Source organism: Sylvia atricapilla, chromosome 14, assembly GCF_009819655.1.
Source record: "Sylvia atricapilla isolate bSylAtr1 chromosome 14, bSylAtr1.pri, whole genome shotgun sequence".
In the NCBI taxonomy this organism is placed as follows: domain Eukaryota; kingdom Metazoa; phylum Chordata; class Aves; order Passeriformes; family Sylviidae; genus Sylvia; species Sylvia atricapilla.
The window spans coordinates 10,439,762-10,458,729 of record NC_089153.1 but is presented as its reverse complement, the minus strand read 5'-3'; the positions used below and the strand labels follow the sequence as shown (position 1 = coordinate 10,458,729).

Sequence of the window (18,968 nt, the reverse complement as noted above, 5' to 3'; positions counted from 1 at the left end):
GAGAGTGGGGAAGATAAAGGAAGTCTTTAACTGAAATGTTAAAGGCACATTCAAAGATCCAGAAGAAAAGCAAGTTATAAAGCACATTTGCTATTGATTATTTGATTTTCAATTCCAAATCCTTTTGTGGACATTTCAGTACACCATAATAATATCCTTGTCACCAGGGCAATGGCAGGAGCATCGCTAGTTCAAGTCTGGCCTCTTGAAAAAGCCTTCAGGAAAGTTGGTCTGCAGATCACCCAATTCATTAAATTAATACTTTGTTGGCTGGAGTTAAAGTTTGAGTCAGGCAAAACAAAAGCCTGGGTTTCAGAATACATATACCCTGTCAAATTGCATTTATCAAGATAAGGGTTATTAGAATCTTTTTTCTCTTGTGTGAATGAAATTGTAAGCTTGAAATGTCACTGAAGATTTATTAATCTGATACTCTTTCTGATAAGGGCAAAGAAATAGAAAGGGCAGTGAAAAAGAAATATTTCTTGTAGCCTGATAAGGACTACAAGAAATAGAAAATATGAATAAGGCAATTTATCAGTGGGCATTCTTTAACCAAAAGATTCAAGCCACACAAAGCGATAGTACAGTTATAGATCGATTTCAGAACACTGTCATCTACAACACTTGGTCAAAGTTTGAGAGCTGTGCAGAAAAATGTCTGCAATTTTCAAAACAATTATATTAAACTTGGATTTTTCAAACTGTAGGTTGGTGTAACACTTGTTCTAGAAAGTAGATGGAGGCCTAATGTGAAAACTGGTGCTGTGCTAGAGTATACAACGTGTGCAGGGAGAACCATCAGCAGGACCATGAGTGTTCTCAGCTGAAGCGACAAGGTCTGAACTAACCAGAAGAAATGTTATTTAAACATTTTTCCCTGTTTCTGTGCCTGCTACTTGTAGAACACGTCCACAGTGGGGAGGAAGAGAGTGGGGAGTGAAGAGAGGTTCACAAACATCTGGGGTCCAACAGACCATTGTTAAACCTTCCTGTTCGTTACACTCCATGTGAAGCACAAGATAAATACACACATTTTACTCCTCAACATGAGCAAACCCTGCCTAATCACCACTTTGGCTCTGTGACCTCCCAGTGCAGGCAGGAGCCAGCAGCAGTCAGTGAGTTAAGCCTTCTGCAGTCCTGACAGGGGGGAGACAACAGGACTCAAACCCAGGTTTAAACCCAGGCTCATGCTCACTGCCAGCTCACCAGAACATCTGCACTCGTACCAAAGAGCCACAGGAAACCAACTTTTTCTTTCCAAAGGGCTTTCCTCAAAGCAGGGAGAAAACTCTTAGACAGAACCTGGCTGTGACACTTCCCCCTTGCTGCTGGACTTCTGCTTTCAGCCAGTTTCTTCTGACAGAACTAAATCCCTTTGGATGATGTCACTCCAAGGCTGTGCTTGCTTCCCTGGAGAAGACCTAGGGGAGTGAAGGAGCTCTCAGGCTTTCAGACCTGCAGGGAGAACTCAGCAGAGAGCTGGCAGGGAAAAAGGCCATTTATGCTGAGACTCCAGCTTCAGTTTGATACAGCATGGTTTGCAATGACTTTGTTATTGAAACAGATTTATACACAAACACAGATACATCTGTCTATTCAATATATATTTGACTTCTAATGGTAACATTAAAAATGATAGAGATGAAAGTAATAATTCACATCCCATGTAATACACGTATGACTTTAAATGACTTTTTATTTAACACAGTCTACTGATTTTTAACTCATCAAATAATGAACCATCAAGTAGTGTATTTTCTTTTCTACTCTTTTAAAATTCTTCAATATTTCCATTTGAAGTATTTTCATTTAAAATTGAGATTCATTAACCAGAATTTAGTTTTCCTATGAGACTCTCTCAAATAGGAGTTACTTGTGCAGCAATTAAGGTGTTTGAAAGTACTACCTGTTTAGAAAATGATTAGTTGTACCTTACCTCTTTCTCAGAAAGTCTTACACAGAAAATATGCCAATTAATAAAAGTCTTTCTTACATTTTTCTAAGAACACAGCAGAAGCCAAATTATCTGCCATGATTTCACTAACAGCTCAACTTACCAGTTTTCTCTGTCTTGTGTTTTAAACTTTCAGGTCCTGGCAGACAGGGGCAGGGCCCTTCACATCGAGCTGTGATGGTTTTGCCAGAAGTACATGCATGGAACTCCATCTTGCACTAGTTTCACCAAAAAAAAAAAAAAAAAAAAAAAGAGTACTAATTAGGCAAATATATAACATAGCAGTTGTGGATTAAATGAGAAATTGTGTTATCACTTAAGGCATTTCTTAGATCGCAAAACTTCAGTCTCTACTACAAATACTTTTTATAAAATAACACTGACTATTCCTAGCCTGTGCACTACCTACATTTTAGCTCTGACTTTCCTCCAAGAGCTTTGTGCCTGTGTAGTTGCCCTCTCTTCAGTGACTGCCCCATGGGTATTTCCCCATTCTGTGCCCAGCAGCACCAGTGGCTGGTCACTGGACTACTGTAGTAAAAAAATGAAGTGATAGAAAACAGCACTGGGCAGCAGAAACACGAATGTTTTCTTGGCTGGACACCTAATGAACCAAATTCAGGTCCATTTTTTGTCTTCAAGCACTGATTTTAGGAGACCAGAATACAAGGGCTTTTGATACATAGGAGAGTGTAGCCTGTGGTGCCCAGGCTGGACCTCCTCCCTGAAGGGATTGCCCCCTGCCAAGGAAAACGGGAATGCTGGGCTGCAAAATCCCTTTGATCTGAGTTTTATTGAGGATTAATTCTATGATCCATTCAAAAGCAGGCCAACATGTTTACACAATGGGACACAGTGTGTTTGGACACAGCTGAAGGACACGGAGCCTGATGTCCTGTGTCACCATGGAGGATGCAGTGGGCAACAGGGGCTCACTGGGCAGCAGCCCCTGCTGAAACCCACAGCACCATCCTCTGTAATTCTGGGGCAGTGGGAGCCAAGAGAACAGAGCAGGATGCTGTTAGAAGATAAACACCTCCTGCTTTGAAAGCAGGCAAATATCTTGGCCATGCCTGCGTTTGTTTTTGTTAAAAGGGCTCATGTTGCCCAGGCTTTAATCTAGCAGCAGGGGACCATTATGCTGTGCCTACATCCCATTCTGTTGACATTACCCCCTCACCATCCTCAGCTTCAGTGCATCAGAGTGACTCTGTGATGTCCTGCCCTTCTCATTTAGAAAATGCACGGCCACACAGACATGTGCAAGCTTGGCTTGCGTTTTACACCAATTTCTCACAAGACTGAAGGGAATGTTTGTACTTATTCTTCAACTCTTTGCTCCATAAATACACTCTGCACAGAACACAAAGGCAAGAGAGAGCACATCAGAAGGGAAGGAGAGCACAAGAAAGGACAACACCAAGTGCAGCCCTGAAGGCAATGACTTTCTGCAGCATATTCTGATAGTCAATGTGTTATTGAGAACACAGGCACAAATCTCCTTCCTGCAGCTGGAGTTGATAATTTAATCCCTTACAGAACATCAATTACTTACTTATTTTATTATGCATAATAAATGTAAATTATGTATCTAAGCATTAGCAATTATACTTCAAATACCAGCCTTTAAGATGGCACCAACCTATTTCAAGGCTGTTATTACGTGCATTTAAGAAAGGAAGAACTTTACACTGAGAAACTGAGCGAAGTTTACACTGAGTTTTTCCTCAGCTTTCCTATGATTGACAAAAATGACAATCAAAAAGCTAAACACAAACCAAAAAATAAACTGGTTAAAGGGGTTGTATTATCTGAGCCCAGCCTGAAGATCACAGTGCTGCAGTCACATGTGAGTAAGTTTACACCCATGATTAAGCACATTATATGCCCACCATGCTTGTTTGGGATGTTTTGTGTTGGAGGATGAAGATTAAAGAACTCCATCATTTAAAATATTAAATTAGGATAATACTAATTACTTTTTAACACCTAATCACTGTATGTAGTTCTTTTTTCCTTCCCTAAAAGAAAACATGGAGATACCTTACCTTGCACGTGATGGTGTGCTTACCCACTGTAATAACCTACATGAGTAGCTCAACTTTGGATTTAATGACTTTGCTAAGTGATATTCAGAGGCAGAGTGACCACAGAGGATGTCTTGTGGAGCAATAATGACTTTTTGGATTATTCTGCCCCTGAATCTACAGCCTATAAGGAGCCTGCTGACTTTCTCCAGACCATGGACAATAAAATGATACACAGTACTTGGAAAAACTCTCAGTCTTTCACACCAAAGGGACATTATACATTTTGCAGACATGAGTCACAAAGCTCCTTGCAGTGATTGTGCACAGGACTCAGTGGGAGCAGTTCCCACAGTTTGGGGCTGGTCTCTCTCATTTCAGGGGACTCATTTTGCCACTGATATGATTGGATATGCCTCAACTCTCTGCTGAGCTGCTCTAGTCAGGCTCCCTGGGTTGTGCAAGCTTTGTATTTCTCTGCAGCCTCCCTGGTGTGTGAACTGCATTTGTTTACTCTGAACCCCAAGGCCCACATAAACATCTCTAAACTATTTTACTGCAAATGGAAAAGCAGCTCTGTTATTTGTTGCTAAATGTATATGGAGATCAATAAAGTATATGAGGGGAGAAATGGTTGAACATATTCATGGAAAATTCATAAATTAATTTATCCAACTAAGATGTGGGAAATTACTGCAGAGTGTGTTTTGGTTAAAGTGTTCCCCTGAGAATCCACTACTCATATAATGATTCCCTCTTTATTGTCAGTGAATCTACAGCAATGTGTTTTGCATAAGCATTCACATTTGAGGGAGAAAGAAAATAGCTACATAAAATTTATTCCATGCTATTTTATTCTTGTCTGTTAGTCTCCAGCCTCCAGTCCCTGCTAGAGGAGAATCTAGATTTTTTTAATGATATAATAAAGCAGTATATCTCTGCTTTTTTTCTGGCTTTCAACTTCTGGCAGCCAGGTTTTGATCTAACCTGCAAGTAAGCAATCCTGTGAAAGAAGTGACTGTGATCTTCTGCAAGGATGTGTATTTGACTGCTGAATGTTTTCATGGACAACTTGGCACAGCCCAGTGCATTAATGCCGTGAAGAGCTTTGCATCCTGACACAAACAACTCATGGATTTGCTTAAAATGCAGCCAGGTACAGCAGCACACCACATCCCTGACAGCCCCTTTCAGTGGCAAAGCAGTGTCATTGAGATGTAACTGCAGTTATCCTGGGATTCCTGTGTGCCCAGCACTGCTCCTGTTCATGGGGCACAGAGAGCACAGAGCACTCACAGTGTCCTGGGCAGCCTCACAGCCTCCAAACAATCCCCAGGGAAGGGGCTGAGGAGACAGCCCTTCACCCAGGGAATCCGCAGGGGAGGCTCTCTGAGCCCCCCTTGGTCTCAGTGCATCAAATCACAGAGTATCCTGAACTGAAAGGAACTCACAAGGATCACCAAAGATCAGCTCCTCATTTATTCACGAGCCTAAAGTCTGTAACTGAAAATTTCTCACACTCACACTAATACAGGAGGAAGTGTTAGGTTCCAAACTTCTGTTGCTTCTATCATTAATTTAATGTGAATTAAACAGGAGGGTATGTAGGAATTGGAGGACAACATACATGAGAAAGACAAACATGAAGTCTTGTTTGAGAAAGAGTGAACACTGAAACAGGAGGTTAAATTTTATAGTATACTAATTAAGTGGCAAACTCCTGAGATATTACATCATATTAATGGCAGTGTCTCTAAACCTGTTGATGAACAGTGCTCTTGCCTGGAGGACACTGCATTTTTAGCACCCTACAGCTACATTTTCACCAAGAATGATTTCAATGCAGTTCCTGTTTTATGGTGCATCTTTTGTTCACTCACAATATGTCTCTCCGAAACTACACATACAAATAACAAAAGCTCATTATTTTCTACCTTATCTTTTACCCAGTGGCTGCCAGAGGCAGAAGCTAAAATTTCTTAAAATTATAGCATGTATATATTTTTAGTCCAGAGTTTCTTGATATCAGTAGTGTTTCCTACCTATCTGTCTTAGCAGATAATTAGAATCCATTGGAATTCAGACACCCCTTTGAGAGGGGTTGTTTGTGTACAAGCTTTAGAGCAGTGTTTGCCATTGCTTCCTTAGCTGGGACTCTTATCACTATTTTCTTTATAAGCCTCTGCTTTCAGTTTTCATCAGATGGGAAAAAAAATACAGTATTTGGAACATACTCAGATCAAGTGTGGGTTTTTTTAAAACCTGTCACAACACAAAAAAGTTCAGTATCTTTTCTACAAATCCCAAAAGAAATGTCAGGTGGTGCACTCCCATTGCATCCCGCTGAACACATACATTAAGTTTTAATGGGAATTCTCCAAACTTTTCAGGCTCTGTAAAACCTGAAGTCCTGAAATAACGATTGAGAGACAGCAGCCAACCACACGAACTCGTGTTCATTAAAAAACCAGACACTAATGTGAAGTCTTGAGGTGAGTCTCAGACTCTGGGCTGAGGGCAGGGCTGTGTGGTCCCTCAGCACTTGCCCTCCCTGCCGTGGGCTCTGCTGCCTTTTTGCTGCTCTGCAAACCAGAGCCCCCCTGTGCTGGGTGTTGGGAAGGAGAAAGGACACAGAGCCCCAGGGTGGGCACTGAAAACACAGACTAAGCTCTGTCCCTAGGGCTGACCACTTGGGGAGGCTTCCTGGTGGCATAAGTGGCTATTCCATGGCCAGACCAACACTGCTGGGAGCTGGTGCAGTAATCTCATTTGTCTGGGCACCTTTCTGCTCACAGAGTAAAGCTCCCCATGGCCAGGCCTCCTGCCCTGCACGTGCACTGCTCCACGATGGGACTGGCTCATGCTATTGCAATAAAAATGAAAGGCAGGCTGGGGGAAAAATATTATAATAAAAACCCACCATTTTTTTTTCCTTTTAAAATAGCTGCCAGGCAAGCACACAGCACTTAATCTTTGCAATAAAAGCTGTACAAAGATATCTTAAAATCCTAGAGCTCTAATTAGGAGCTATGTTCGCCTTGTGAGAATACATAGTTGGTGCTGATATTAATGGGAGTTATGCATGCATACCAGTGGTGGAATAAACTCTAATTAACACAACCAATCTATTGTGTAAATACATATTAAAGCCTTTTTAAAATGTGTGCTAGCTCTAGCTTTGAAGCAGATGTTATAGCTGATGGGCTCAGAAATTCCCCTCTCTGCAAGGAGTGACACAGGAAGGACCTTATTATATCTCAGGTAAACAACAAATATTTGTGAATGCCTCTCACTGCACACTTAGGTGACAGGCTGGTGGTTCATAATGTGCTAGAAAAAGACAACAGCTTCGAGGTGGAGGGTCAAGAAGAGACAGACCCAAGTTCCAAGCCACTGATATTAAGTGGGTTGAACAGATTTATGCAGCCAAATGCAGTAATGCTGAAAGGTCTCACACAGCAAAGCTCCAAGGACCAGAAACTGGTCCACACTGCACAGCTCTGCCCTCTGCAATCCTGAAGCTCTAATGAGGGAGAGCTGCAGGACTTTGCCCTCTGAGTGAAATTACCAGGGAGCAGAAGGAAAGCAGGTAAGTCAGGAAGTCACGTCAGAAACTGCATGTGCTCCAAGGACATGGCTCAGGTTCTTACAATTAGAACTGCCAGGTTTAAGATTTTAAAATGTAACAATATTTTTGTTAAATTATTAAAATTTTAGCTGGTTTTTTTTTTGTTAGATCCCATATACAGAGTTACATGTTTTACACTATTACAGTGTAAGTTGTATCACAAAGCACCATCTTCAGAGCAAGAAGGAAGTCAGAAGGTTCATCTTCCAAGAAGAGACAATTGATTCTTGGGCTTCAGAAAAGAACAAGCTGAGTTGAAATTGGCAGCAATCATGCAATTCAGGATGGCATTAATTGCATATTTTGTGGCTCTCCATTATACTTAGAACTGTATACACCTTTCTAAAAATAGCCTTCAACTTCTCAGGAGGAGGAGAACAGAAGAAGCTCCTTCTTTTCATCAGCTAAAGACAAAGAGTGATTTTAGAAAACCTAGAGCTTGCTTGCTCTGTAGAGGGTCAGCTCTGCTCCTAAGAGTCCATGGCTTAATAAATAAAGAAATAAAAAAAAATTAATAATTCATAAGGTAAATATTAAAGACTTCATTAAAAAAAAGAAAAAAAAAAACCCAACATTTTCCAACATGACTGATGGCTGAAGAGTTAGTAGGATGACTGCTTGTAGGCATGTTGAACCATCTCAGTGTGTGACTGGCAGGGCTGCAAAATAAGCAAATGATCCTGTGCTCATGTGGCTGCAAACTGCCCTTACAGACAGAGCAGAATCAGCTCATTTGGGGACTTCTGGACAGACCACTGAAGCACAAAATTCTGTCTTCATACAAAACACATTGCCCCAAGAAAGAAGTGGCAATCAGCTCATTGTGAAGCAGGAAATTTGAAAAATGCAGCTGATTGCATGAGCTAGATGATGGCATTCAAGGTCACAACAGTGCATGTGGAGGTGAAGGACATTCAAAGGACCATTTATTAATGCAATCTGACAATGAAAATGAATTGTTCCCCATTCTGTGAACAAGCAAGAAAATAGCTCCAGGCACCAAAATCTACTGCACCATAAATAAATTGAACTTGTTTTTACAAGTATTTTGGATGCCTGTTCTGGAAACACCTAGGTCAAGGGGTGTGTGTGGATATATCTCAGTTGGTTTATCATCTTGTAAGAAATTTTAGTCCTTATTGGAGAAGTACAGACCAAACATAGTTGGAACTTGACACAGAAGAATCAATTCATAAGTTGAAATATTTGTGCAATGCTGATTTCAACTTTTCCTTCAGTGGCTGATGAGTCCACAATGAGTTAAAAGAGAAATGAAGACAAAGAACTTCTGTCCCTTACATAAATAAAGGCACCCATCCTCCCTTCTCACTGAGATTTAACACAAATCACCAGCCTGGCTGAAATCTGCAAACTGGATCTATTGGATCACCCTGCTCACCTCCCATCCTCCTCCTGTTACATATCATGCAAAGGCCAGGGCACTCTGATTTTGGTGACCATGTTTGAGTAGCAAGTCACACTCTGGGCTGTACCAGCTGCTCCTTGTGCACAAATGCAGGGGTTGAGGTGCTGAGGAGATGATGCACAGTCACCCAACCCCATATTCTATAACCTGTATTCAGTCATAAAAAGCTTTTCCTGCTGGTAAATGTCTACTCTGCTGTCTCCCTGCAGGATCTGCATGACAGGTCACTGATAACCATTTCCTACTTGCACACGGGAGTTTTTGCTTTCCAGTACACCAGTCTGCTGTATTTCAAGACATGGACTTCAAAAATCACTTTCCTGCTGCACTTGGTTTCTTTCATTTCTATTGTATTGCTTTTGTCTCTATGAAATTATTCCCTATTCTAACTCCTTGTAATCATGAGCTGTGAGTTCATAGCTAATAGCACTATTCAAAGTGGAACGAAGCTACAATTTTTTTTTCCTTTTAATAGACCAAAGCCATCTTAGATTAAAAGTAAAGAAAATCACAGAAAAACAATTGGAGATTTGGAGTGATCGATGCTGTTTGAAATGTACTTGCCATGTAATTGAGATGCATTCTCATTCTCATTCTGCAGCCATTTACTGATCACATGAGAACGATGATTTGTCATTTTTACTTGCTCCAAATTACTAAAGGCAATTTAATTTCTCTCATGGAGACAACACATCAGATAACGTGAACATAATCAAGAGGTAACGATCTGTGGCTCTGTGCACACATTGATGCTCCTGTAACCAGCTAAACAACCACCTGCATATGGCAGAGGGAAGGCAACACCAGACACTCAGATCCCCAGGCACAGGGTCTCCACCCAGTCAATCACATTATAAACACAGCAATTTAGCTATGTCAGGTGACTACAGCAATTCAGATTTCAGATGAGGCAGTGCCCCATCTACACAGTCATTCCCATACCCATCTGCCCATACCTGGACTAAAAGCAGCAGCTGGTGACCACTATAAAGGGTAGGCATGCTCCCTGAAGGCTCTTGTGCAATTGGTACGATGGCAGAATCTTGGCATCCCAAAAATCTATCAGCTCTGCCTATCAATCAGTAATTGCAAGGTATTTAGTACTATATTTTCAGTTACTTTTGGGATGTCTGATGGCCAACAGGATGGGATTGGGGATAGAACTTCGATCACTTATGGCTGTATGGACTGAATATCAGGAAAAGTCCAGATAAATCCTGATATAATATCAGGATAAGCTCAACCCTCTCTCTGATGTATCTAAGCTTACAAATGAAAGTAAAAGAAAAGTTGCTACTACAGCTGCCTCCTCTCTTAAAATGTTGGTGAATTAGTCTTGATTTTGTTCTGTGCTGCCCATTTTTTCTCGAGTAACCTTGCTACAAATATTGAGTGAGAGCTGGAGTGTTGTTTTGCCCATCCCTGTTCAAGGCCAGGTTGGATGTGGCTCTGCTCTAGTGACAGGTGTCCCCATCCATGGAAGGGTTAGAACAAGGTGCTCTTTAAATGCCCCCATAGCCCAAATCATTCTATGATTTTGTGGTCACAAAGTTTTCTGCTTCCCAGGGCCTGTGTTATAAAATTATCGGGGAGAAGGAAGAAGTACCTGGAAATATCTCATAATTCACATGGACAAAGGTCTGGGGAGCTTCCAGGAAACACAGAGAACAAGGGTCAGACCAAGTGCTGCACTCTGGGCTTCAGAGCTCATTTGTCCTGCACTAGTAATGATTTCTTAGCACTAACTGCACTTGTTTGACAATTTGGTGGTGCAGCAAACTCACATTTGTGCTGCCTGTCATAGGCCATTCATACCATCAAGTCCTGAAGTCCCTCTCCAAAACTGGAAACACCAGGTTTTCCAGAATGCATGCTTGGTTTTCAAATGTGTAATATTTTTCTAACCAAACTTTGTCTTTCCATGCGAGAGGTGAAAGCCAGTCTGAATTTTTCTGTTCCCAAGTAGCTCCTTATTCCCTGATAATAGATTCCATGAAGCCAATCCTTTTCTCTAGAATAGTTATCCCATCCTATCCATTATATCTATTAGATGAGCTCGTTCACAGTAGGTCTGCACAGATTTCACTGACCACAGTGTGGCCCCAGCAGTGTTCATTCCTTGTTACAGATGTATGCAATGTACAGATGTATGGAATGTACAGGTCTCAGAGAGAGTTTTTGTCTGTTGATTACAGACAGAGCAAATCTAAAGTGTAAGTAAAAATATAAAATACTCAGCATCCTGCAGTACCCCTGCTTGGGTTGCTTTCAGACTAGCAACAAGACTGAAGTCTTAAGAACGTCAGCCTGCTTTTTAATTGACTTCTCAGAACTTCTATGTTGTAATCAAAACAAAAGCCAGACTGAATCTCCAATGCTAAGAAGCGCTGAAACAAAACATTTGACAGTTACTGGCAAAGAAGCTTTAGGAATGTCTTTTGGAGCATAGCAACCAAGGGAGAGTAAGCAGGCTTAAGCTTTGAAGTTAAAGCTTTCAGCAATGTTTCTGATTTCTAAAGAGCACAATAGAAACAACAAGAAATAAAAAAAAAAAAATTGCAAAAACTAAACCCCAGGCCTAGTTCAATGCTCACTGAATGGACTTGCTGTGAAAGACATCCATACAAAGAAAGCAGAATTAGTCTGTTTGCTCAGAAATCAAGTAATCACAGCTAATCCTTTTGCAGTATTATCCTGTTTTGGCCTTTAATAAATCTGCTTCAAATTAAAGATGTACCCAAGCCAAGAAACACCTCCTTTGATGTTTCAAATGGCTCAAATAAGCTGTTTGCTAGGAAAAGCTCAAAATATGAATTCTGAAACTGAAAAAAATAGAAGTCCTTCCCCTATGCTAAGAGGCTGGCACCTCTCAGGAAGTTCAGGGACCATTTAAGACCACAACTTTGAAGCACCTCAGGCATTGGTCCCTCTCAAGCTCATGCATTAGGGGAAAATCCTGGAATACATGTCCCTTACAAGCCAGTTAGCCAAACTAATCCCCCTTTTTTACAACCATCACAGCACATCACTGGAATACTGGAATAAGGAATTTTGCAGGTTAACTGAATGCAGGCATAGAGCTTGGAACAAGCTCGAAACAAGGTAACTAAATTACTGCAAATGATATTTGTATTTAAGCTTGTATAATGAGCTGCAAGTCGGTGCAATAAACTCTAAGATGTTCTTGTTTCCTCTTTATGTCAAGAACACAACTTTCAGTGCTTGAACTATATCAGATGACTCACCATGTAAATAACAGTTTTCTCCTGTTTTGACCTTGACTGCAGAAAGAAGGATTTCAAAAATAAATGGTTTTACACACCAAATATACAACAGACAAGTGGAAATAACACCAGCATCAAACAGGTCCTTAGTACGAGAGTATCTGTAATTGATGGGTTTTTAAGTTCCGACCATCACATGCTGATTTGTTTGATTTGGCAGTCACAACTGTGATTCTAATCAAGTTAGAAAAGCAGACCTGTGATTACCATCATCAAGATTGGTAGCTTTCCCAAAAAGAACGAACACTGTATTTGCAATCCTCCCTTACTGCTTCCTTCCTTTCGAAGGGCGTGTTCCTGCCCAAAAGCATTTGGGGCACAGGGCAGCCTGCCAGCCACAGGCAGCTCAAGGACACAGAGCTTCTGAAACTCTGGTGCTTTATGCTTTGATCAGCCCCTGCAGTGAACATTGTTTAGGGGCAGCTTTATAGGGGCAGGCACGGGAACTTCTGCGGATTTTCCATAGGCCATATAAAAATGCAGGTTCTGGAGGTGTCAGGGTTAAGTGCAAGGAGGCCAAAGACTTCCCTGTCCTGTGTCCCTTCTCAGTCCTCTGAAAATCTGGGCTGGCTAAAAAAGGGTAGTGGTGGGAGAAAGCAGAGCCATAAAACAGCACCCACTCTCAGCAGATGTGACCATGACACTGGCCTTCATTTCCACTTTTCCTTCTGCCATTCTCAGTCATGAGACCTTGATCCTACGCAGTCTTATACAAGCAGATGCAGAAATCCTTTTCCCTTCCAAGCATGCAAGCTGAAAGACTCACCTCAAACATTTTTTGGAAAATAATTCAACCAGAGGGACCCACTTTCTAGGTCTTCTACACTATGAACTGACAGAGAGTACTGGATGTTACCAAAGGAGGGAATTGCTCAACACTTTTGTAATCTCATTCACTGCAGAATAAGTAAACACCACTGTTCAAGGCAAGCCAAATTACAACTTATTCTGGTACCATGTACTTTTCATCTATGAATTATTTTCCTTCTTCCTGCCTTTGCAATTCTCATTAACCTTTCTGTCAGAACTGAATTAAACATGTCCTGCTAATTCAACATGTTTTTCAAAAAATCTGACATGGAGATGACAAATGCTTATGTAAAAAAAAACCCCAAAAACCTCTAGTTTAATGAAGCCCATAATAAGAAACACAAAATTCTAGTTTACAACACGTTTTATTTCAGCTTTGCTCCTCCAGTGAGTTCAAAAGTGAGACTGGATAGCTTTGGCATCTGTCCCCAAGGGAGCTGAAGAAAAGGTCATGGACTTTGAAGAAATCTAAAGACTTGAAGAACTTCCTCTAAAGCTGAAGCATTTTGGTTATTCTAATATGATATTCTATGGCTTCCATATTTCCTAAGTAAAACTCTTCCAATTCACATACTACTCTTACCATAGGCCAGGGCAGTAAGTTTCTCAAAGAAGTTTATAACACTGTGCACGTTTCTAATGAGAAGATGGAACCTTGTTGCAATACAAGGTAAGGAATAAACACCTGTGTTGAAGTAGGCTTTGTGAGAGAAATATTGCATGTTCTATAAATACCAGAAAATAATTGTTAATCCTGAAAAAAATCCCAAAGAAGTTTATTTGACTAGAACGATTAATTGACTGATATACTACATCTATCCTCCTAAATATTCTTTTGAAAAATATTCAGTAGTAAGACAATTATGCAATGAAATTACCATTTATATGACTCCTTTCATCCACAAAGGCGTCAAAATCCTATGTATGTATAAAGGTATAAATACACAGTACTGCTCAAGTGCAGCCAATCCTGCAGCAGGAAATATCAAATGCTCTGCACCAGCAGAAAATATAATGGGATGTTCGAAGGGAGTGATGTTATTTAAATCCAGAGAGATGACAACACCCAATCAACCAGATAAGAGTACTAAACCTGCACTCAAATACAGGGTTTCTTTTCAGACTTTTGTTTGTTTCCCTGCTGCTGAAAATTAAGCCTCATAAAACAGCTTTGCTTTTCTTACATACCTCTCTTGACCAAAGTAGTGCTCAGACCCTGTGTCAGATGCCCAGAGATGCCCTGCCAGAATCCACTGCTTGCTTTAAACATAAATCAACAAGCATGTCAACATTCTCCACAAACCCCTTATTTTCAGACTACTAAAGGGGCTCTTGGCAAGTATCATGCTTGTACCTGCATTAACTCAGCATGGCATTGAGTGGCACTAGGACTGGTAATAACACTGTTGTCTCCTAGCAAAAGGAATGGTTGGAACCAAATGATTTCAAGTTTGAAAAGCCCATGAGACACAAATTCTGTGAAAGCAGCCCCTAAGCCTTACAGCTGAATGGCTACAGGAGTTTTAGAAAAGTAAAGCAGTTTCCCTCTCCTTCATGATAACAGTTGTACATAATGAGCCACACAAACGGGTCAAAACTCAGTTTTTCTCCATTTTACATACCAACTTAAAATTCAATTTCAGTTTCAGAAAACCATAAAGTAGAACTGTCATAGTCTGGATATTAGCAAAATTACTAAATATTAGAGCTAATCTATTCTCAGTCTCCAGATGGCCACTGGGCAGATGAAGTTTGTAGCATAAATCTTCTTATTTGCCACTATAAATTCATCAAGCATGAGTGAAACTTATTAGCAAAACTTAGATGTTATCTCTCAAAGAACTCTAAGGCTCCAGAAGATTAAAAATGTTTTTCTGCCATGACAAGTACAATGACCTCATAAATATTAGTAGACCCTTTGGCACTGGAAAATGCCATCTATTCCTGCTTCTGTGCAATATTACAGGACTGAGCAATAAAGAACACAAGGATGTTGCTGCTAAAGTTTACCCCTACAGAGGGCTAAGTAAAACTGCAGTTTGAAGTCATATTTTTGTGCTTCAGAAGTCCATAAAAAACATTTGAAGAGTGCATTTACCCTTTTGAAGGAGATTCAGCCCATTAGATGAAGATGTTTTTTCCTAAAATATAAATAGCTCAAAACTCAAAAGATCTAGCTAGATAATAAATGAGTATTTTTCACATAGTATCAAACAGCCAGTTATACACCATTGATATTTGAACTGCTTTTGTCAGCAAGAAATTTATTTAAACTCCCTTTGAAAGAGCTATTTCCTAGAATAACACAGCAAAGCTCTCATGTCTAGTATTGTACATTTTGTTGACCAGTTGGTTACTCATTTATTGGTACGTGCACTTATCTCCCATTTATGTGAATGTTCCATTTGTTCCAAATGGCTGAGCTCAAAGCTTGTGATGTTCCAGACAGAACCTACCTTTTTTACCCCTCACAGGTCTGCAGCATTCCTGAATGTCCTCAAATAGAACTCAGAAATTACATTTCTAAATGACAATTCATCACCCCTCCTGCAGACTGTAACGCTATTTTAAATTCCTTTTGAAGTCTCCCCAAATTCAAAGTCAAAGATGACTGCTTCTTTTTTGGAACCAGTTTCTTGAACTCTTCCACACTGAGCCTTGAACTTACGTCTTGCAGTAGAAGAAAATCTGTGTGTGGCTTCTGCCACAGTACCCAAAATTTCCAGAGGATGCCACTTTTGAAATGTAAGGACTTGAGGCATCTTTGCCCAAGTCCTGCTTTTACAACTGAAACTCCAAGCTCAGCTTGGTGCCTGCTCAGAGGCGAGGGTGGGAAATTGGGTCCTGGAGGCAGCACTGGCCAAGCACTGCAAAGTGTCCTGGACAGACACTACAGACTTGCCTTTCTCACCTGAGTATGGAAAGGGTTCAACCCCCTCAAAGAACCAAGGAAAGGGAGACCAGTCCAGATGATAATTGACTGCAGCTCAGAATTAATGCCCACAGTGACTGATAACAAGTTCCCAAATAAGTTTTGATCTGCCCAGCCTGCAGACATTTAATGCCTGAAAAAACAGACAGTTAATTCTCAGGCTGGGTCTCTACACAATTCCCAAATTCAGACCCATTCTCTCATAGCTGTCCTTGTCTCTCCTTTGCACTGGTGCCAGAAGGGCCAACTTCAGGGCCCCATTTGAAGCTTCACCTACCATTTTAGCAGTGATATTTTTCCTTTGAACATTATGGAGACTGAGTATTTTGATAGGTGAACATTGCTGAAGATAGAAGCATAAATTGACCTATTTTAGCTGTTCACAATCAATAGGATGCATATATACAGATATTGAAGAATTAATTGTATTAAAATATTGAAAATAATGTAAATATTTTGATTGACAGTATTTGGTACACTGGCTGAAGGTGCTGTGAGAAGAATATCTGAAATAAAGAGCTGCTTTAAATCAATCACTCAGTGACTGTAGAGTTCATCTTTGCAGCACCCACTCATTTGCCCTGGAGAGCCTGGGGGGGGCTCTGAGCCCTTACTCCCATGGGGAGACAATTAACAAATCAGTGAGAATTGGCCTCCACCCTTCAGGAAAGGCATCAGTCCCTTCTCATTCCGACCACAGCTTGGACAGACAGATGGGGAAGGCCTCATTGCCCTTACACGTCCTCTTGGTCTCTCGGTTGTCTCATCTCAGCAGGGAGGGCTCCCCTCATCAAGGTGCTGAGAAGGAGACATGATCAGGATCATTTGGTTTAAAAATGAGATGAGAATGGGTGAACTGTGCTGTCAGAATGGTGCTGAAGGATGACAGCAGCCTGCAGAAGGAAACTGCAGCCCTGTGCATGGGATCACCAAAGAAATCCATCCCCAAGCAACGCACGGGCTGATGGCTGGAGACTGACGCGACGTGACGGATTTGCACAACTCCCTCGATAGAAAAAATATTTAATTTAAGAAAGAGTAGATTGTCACAATTGCCCCTGACAGGAGTGCCTGTCTAGCAAGGCCTTGAGCCTATATTTTGGGCTAGAACTGTGTTTTAGCGAAGACCTTAAAAATATTCACAATACAGGCTGTCACCAGCGCTACGTTTCCTTGTCACTCTTTAAAGTGTGACTGATTTGCCAAGATCAAGACTAAATTCACCATCAGCGGCAAGGGCACCCAACATGAATTATAAAACTGCCTTTCCTTCCTAGCCTCCTGCATATGCTAAGGAAAATGCTTTCCCTGCATTCATTGTTGCTTTTTATATCCACAGCATATCCTCTGGGTAATGATGCGGGACTGCTCGGCTCATCCCACAGTCTCTGCCCTGCTCCACAGCAAAGATGATGCTCAGTAAGAAGGAAACATTTGGCTATTAGGTATAAAACCTTTATTAAAAAATGTATTGCTCTTATGGCCAGGTGTCTTGCGCCCTGAGATGAAATGGAAATAGAGATGGGGGTAGAAGTGGAGACAGTATTTTGACAATTTTTAACACCGAGGAACTGGCTGGTTGTTTAGTGTGACTCTGAGGAGGCTGGAGCAGTGCCTGGGCAGACTCCATTTACAGATACAGAGCTCTGTTCAAAATAAGGAGAGAAAAGAAAACCCAAAACCAGGAGGACCAGCTGATTAGAGGGAGGAAGGAATAGGAAATGACCTTTCCTTTCTCTTTGCCTTCCCAAAATCATGCAAGCAGAGACAAAACTAAAGTCACTAAACAGACAAACTTAAACCATGCATCCAGAAGAGCCTGTGAAGTTGAAGCATTAGCTTTTTAAATTTCTACAAGTGGCATCCTGGAGCTGAGCAGAAGCAGGGAAATTACTGTTGATACAGAGGAAATCTTGGAGGCTTGGAGCACATCAGACTTTGGGTGGCAACTCATTCTCTCCCAAACCCACGACACAGCCCAAAGCCAAAGCTGTAAAATAAGGGAGGCAGACAACAATGAACAGAAAACCCCAGACAGTGTTCCCAGCTCCTACAGTGACAGATAATGTCTTGAGCATATTAACAAAGCAATAAATCCCACAGAGTGATCTGCCACCCTTAAAGCACAGTGTGTGCTTAGTCTTGAGGATTTTTGCCCAAGGGAAGAAAATACTGGAGTTCCAGTGTCAGCTTACATCTCAGATTCTCTTCGAAAGGTACTGTAAGTGGGTCACTCAATTTGCTGGTAGACTGTGAGATAAAACGCTGAAGTTGCAGAGTGTCTTCTCTGAAGAAGAATTAGATGGTGACACTTCAGATACTGATTAACTGGGTTTCCCTAATCACATCACTGTGGAGTTGACCGTGGGTAATGAAGAAAGCTTTCTTCTAAGACACTTTACAGAAATGTATAAGCTTCAGTGCTTTGACAGTCACAAGACTTCCTCCAAGCTTTCACATTCTGTGCTGTGGGCTCATTCATACAGATGTTATGGAAAAGTTTATGATAGTACATAAAAAGAAAAACACTAATTTAAAAGACTTCCCATTAAAGAAAATGGAAACAATGACAAAAAACTAGTTTTAGAGAATATTTATATATTAGTTATAAGGAGGAGAAAAATCCCACAACTTTACAGTAACTGTCTACTTACAGAAAAGGAATGCTCTAAGTTAAACTAACAGAAAACCAGAATGAATGAGATTTAAGGTTGAAATACCAGGAAACTGTTGCTGACCATCATTTCAATACTGTGTTGCATCAGCCTGTAGGGTTGTTCCACACAGACATAAATGGAGGATTCTTCCCACATGACTTTTCCAACCAATACAATTGCTATTCTTTAGTGACAGATCAGCCTGGATGTTGCTCAAAACGACCTCCTACTATTTTGCAGTTGT

General features: G+C 40.9%; 1 protein-coding gene across 1 annotated transcript in view; it reads right to left on the bottom strand.

Annotated features, from left to right (window-relative positions):
• SPOCK1 (SPARC (osteonectin), cwcv and kazal like domains proteoglycan 1) overlaps window positions 1-18,968 on the bottom strand; it is a 272,090-nt gene that overhangs the window by 53,096 nt on the left and 200,026 nt on the right. Inside the window, exon 6 of the mRNA XM_066329062.1 lies at window positions 2,064-2,178. Coding sequence (XP_066185159.1) covers window positions 2,064-2,178 — 115 coding nt within the window. The remainder of the gene's footprint in view (window positions 1-2,063; window positions 2,179-18,968) is intronic.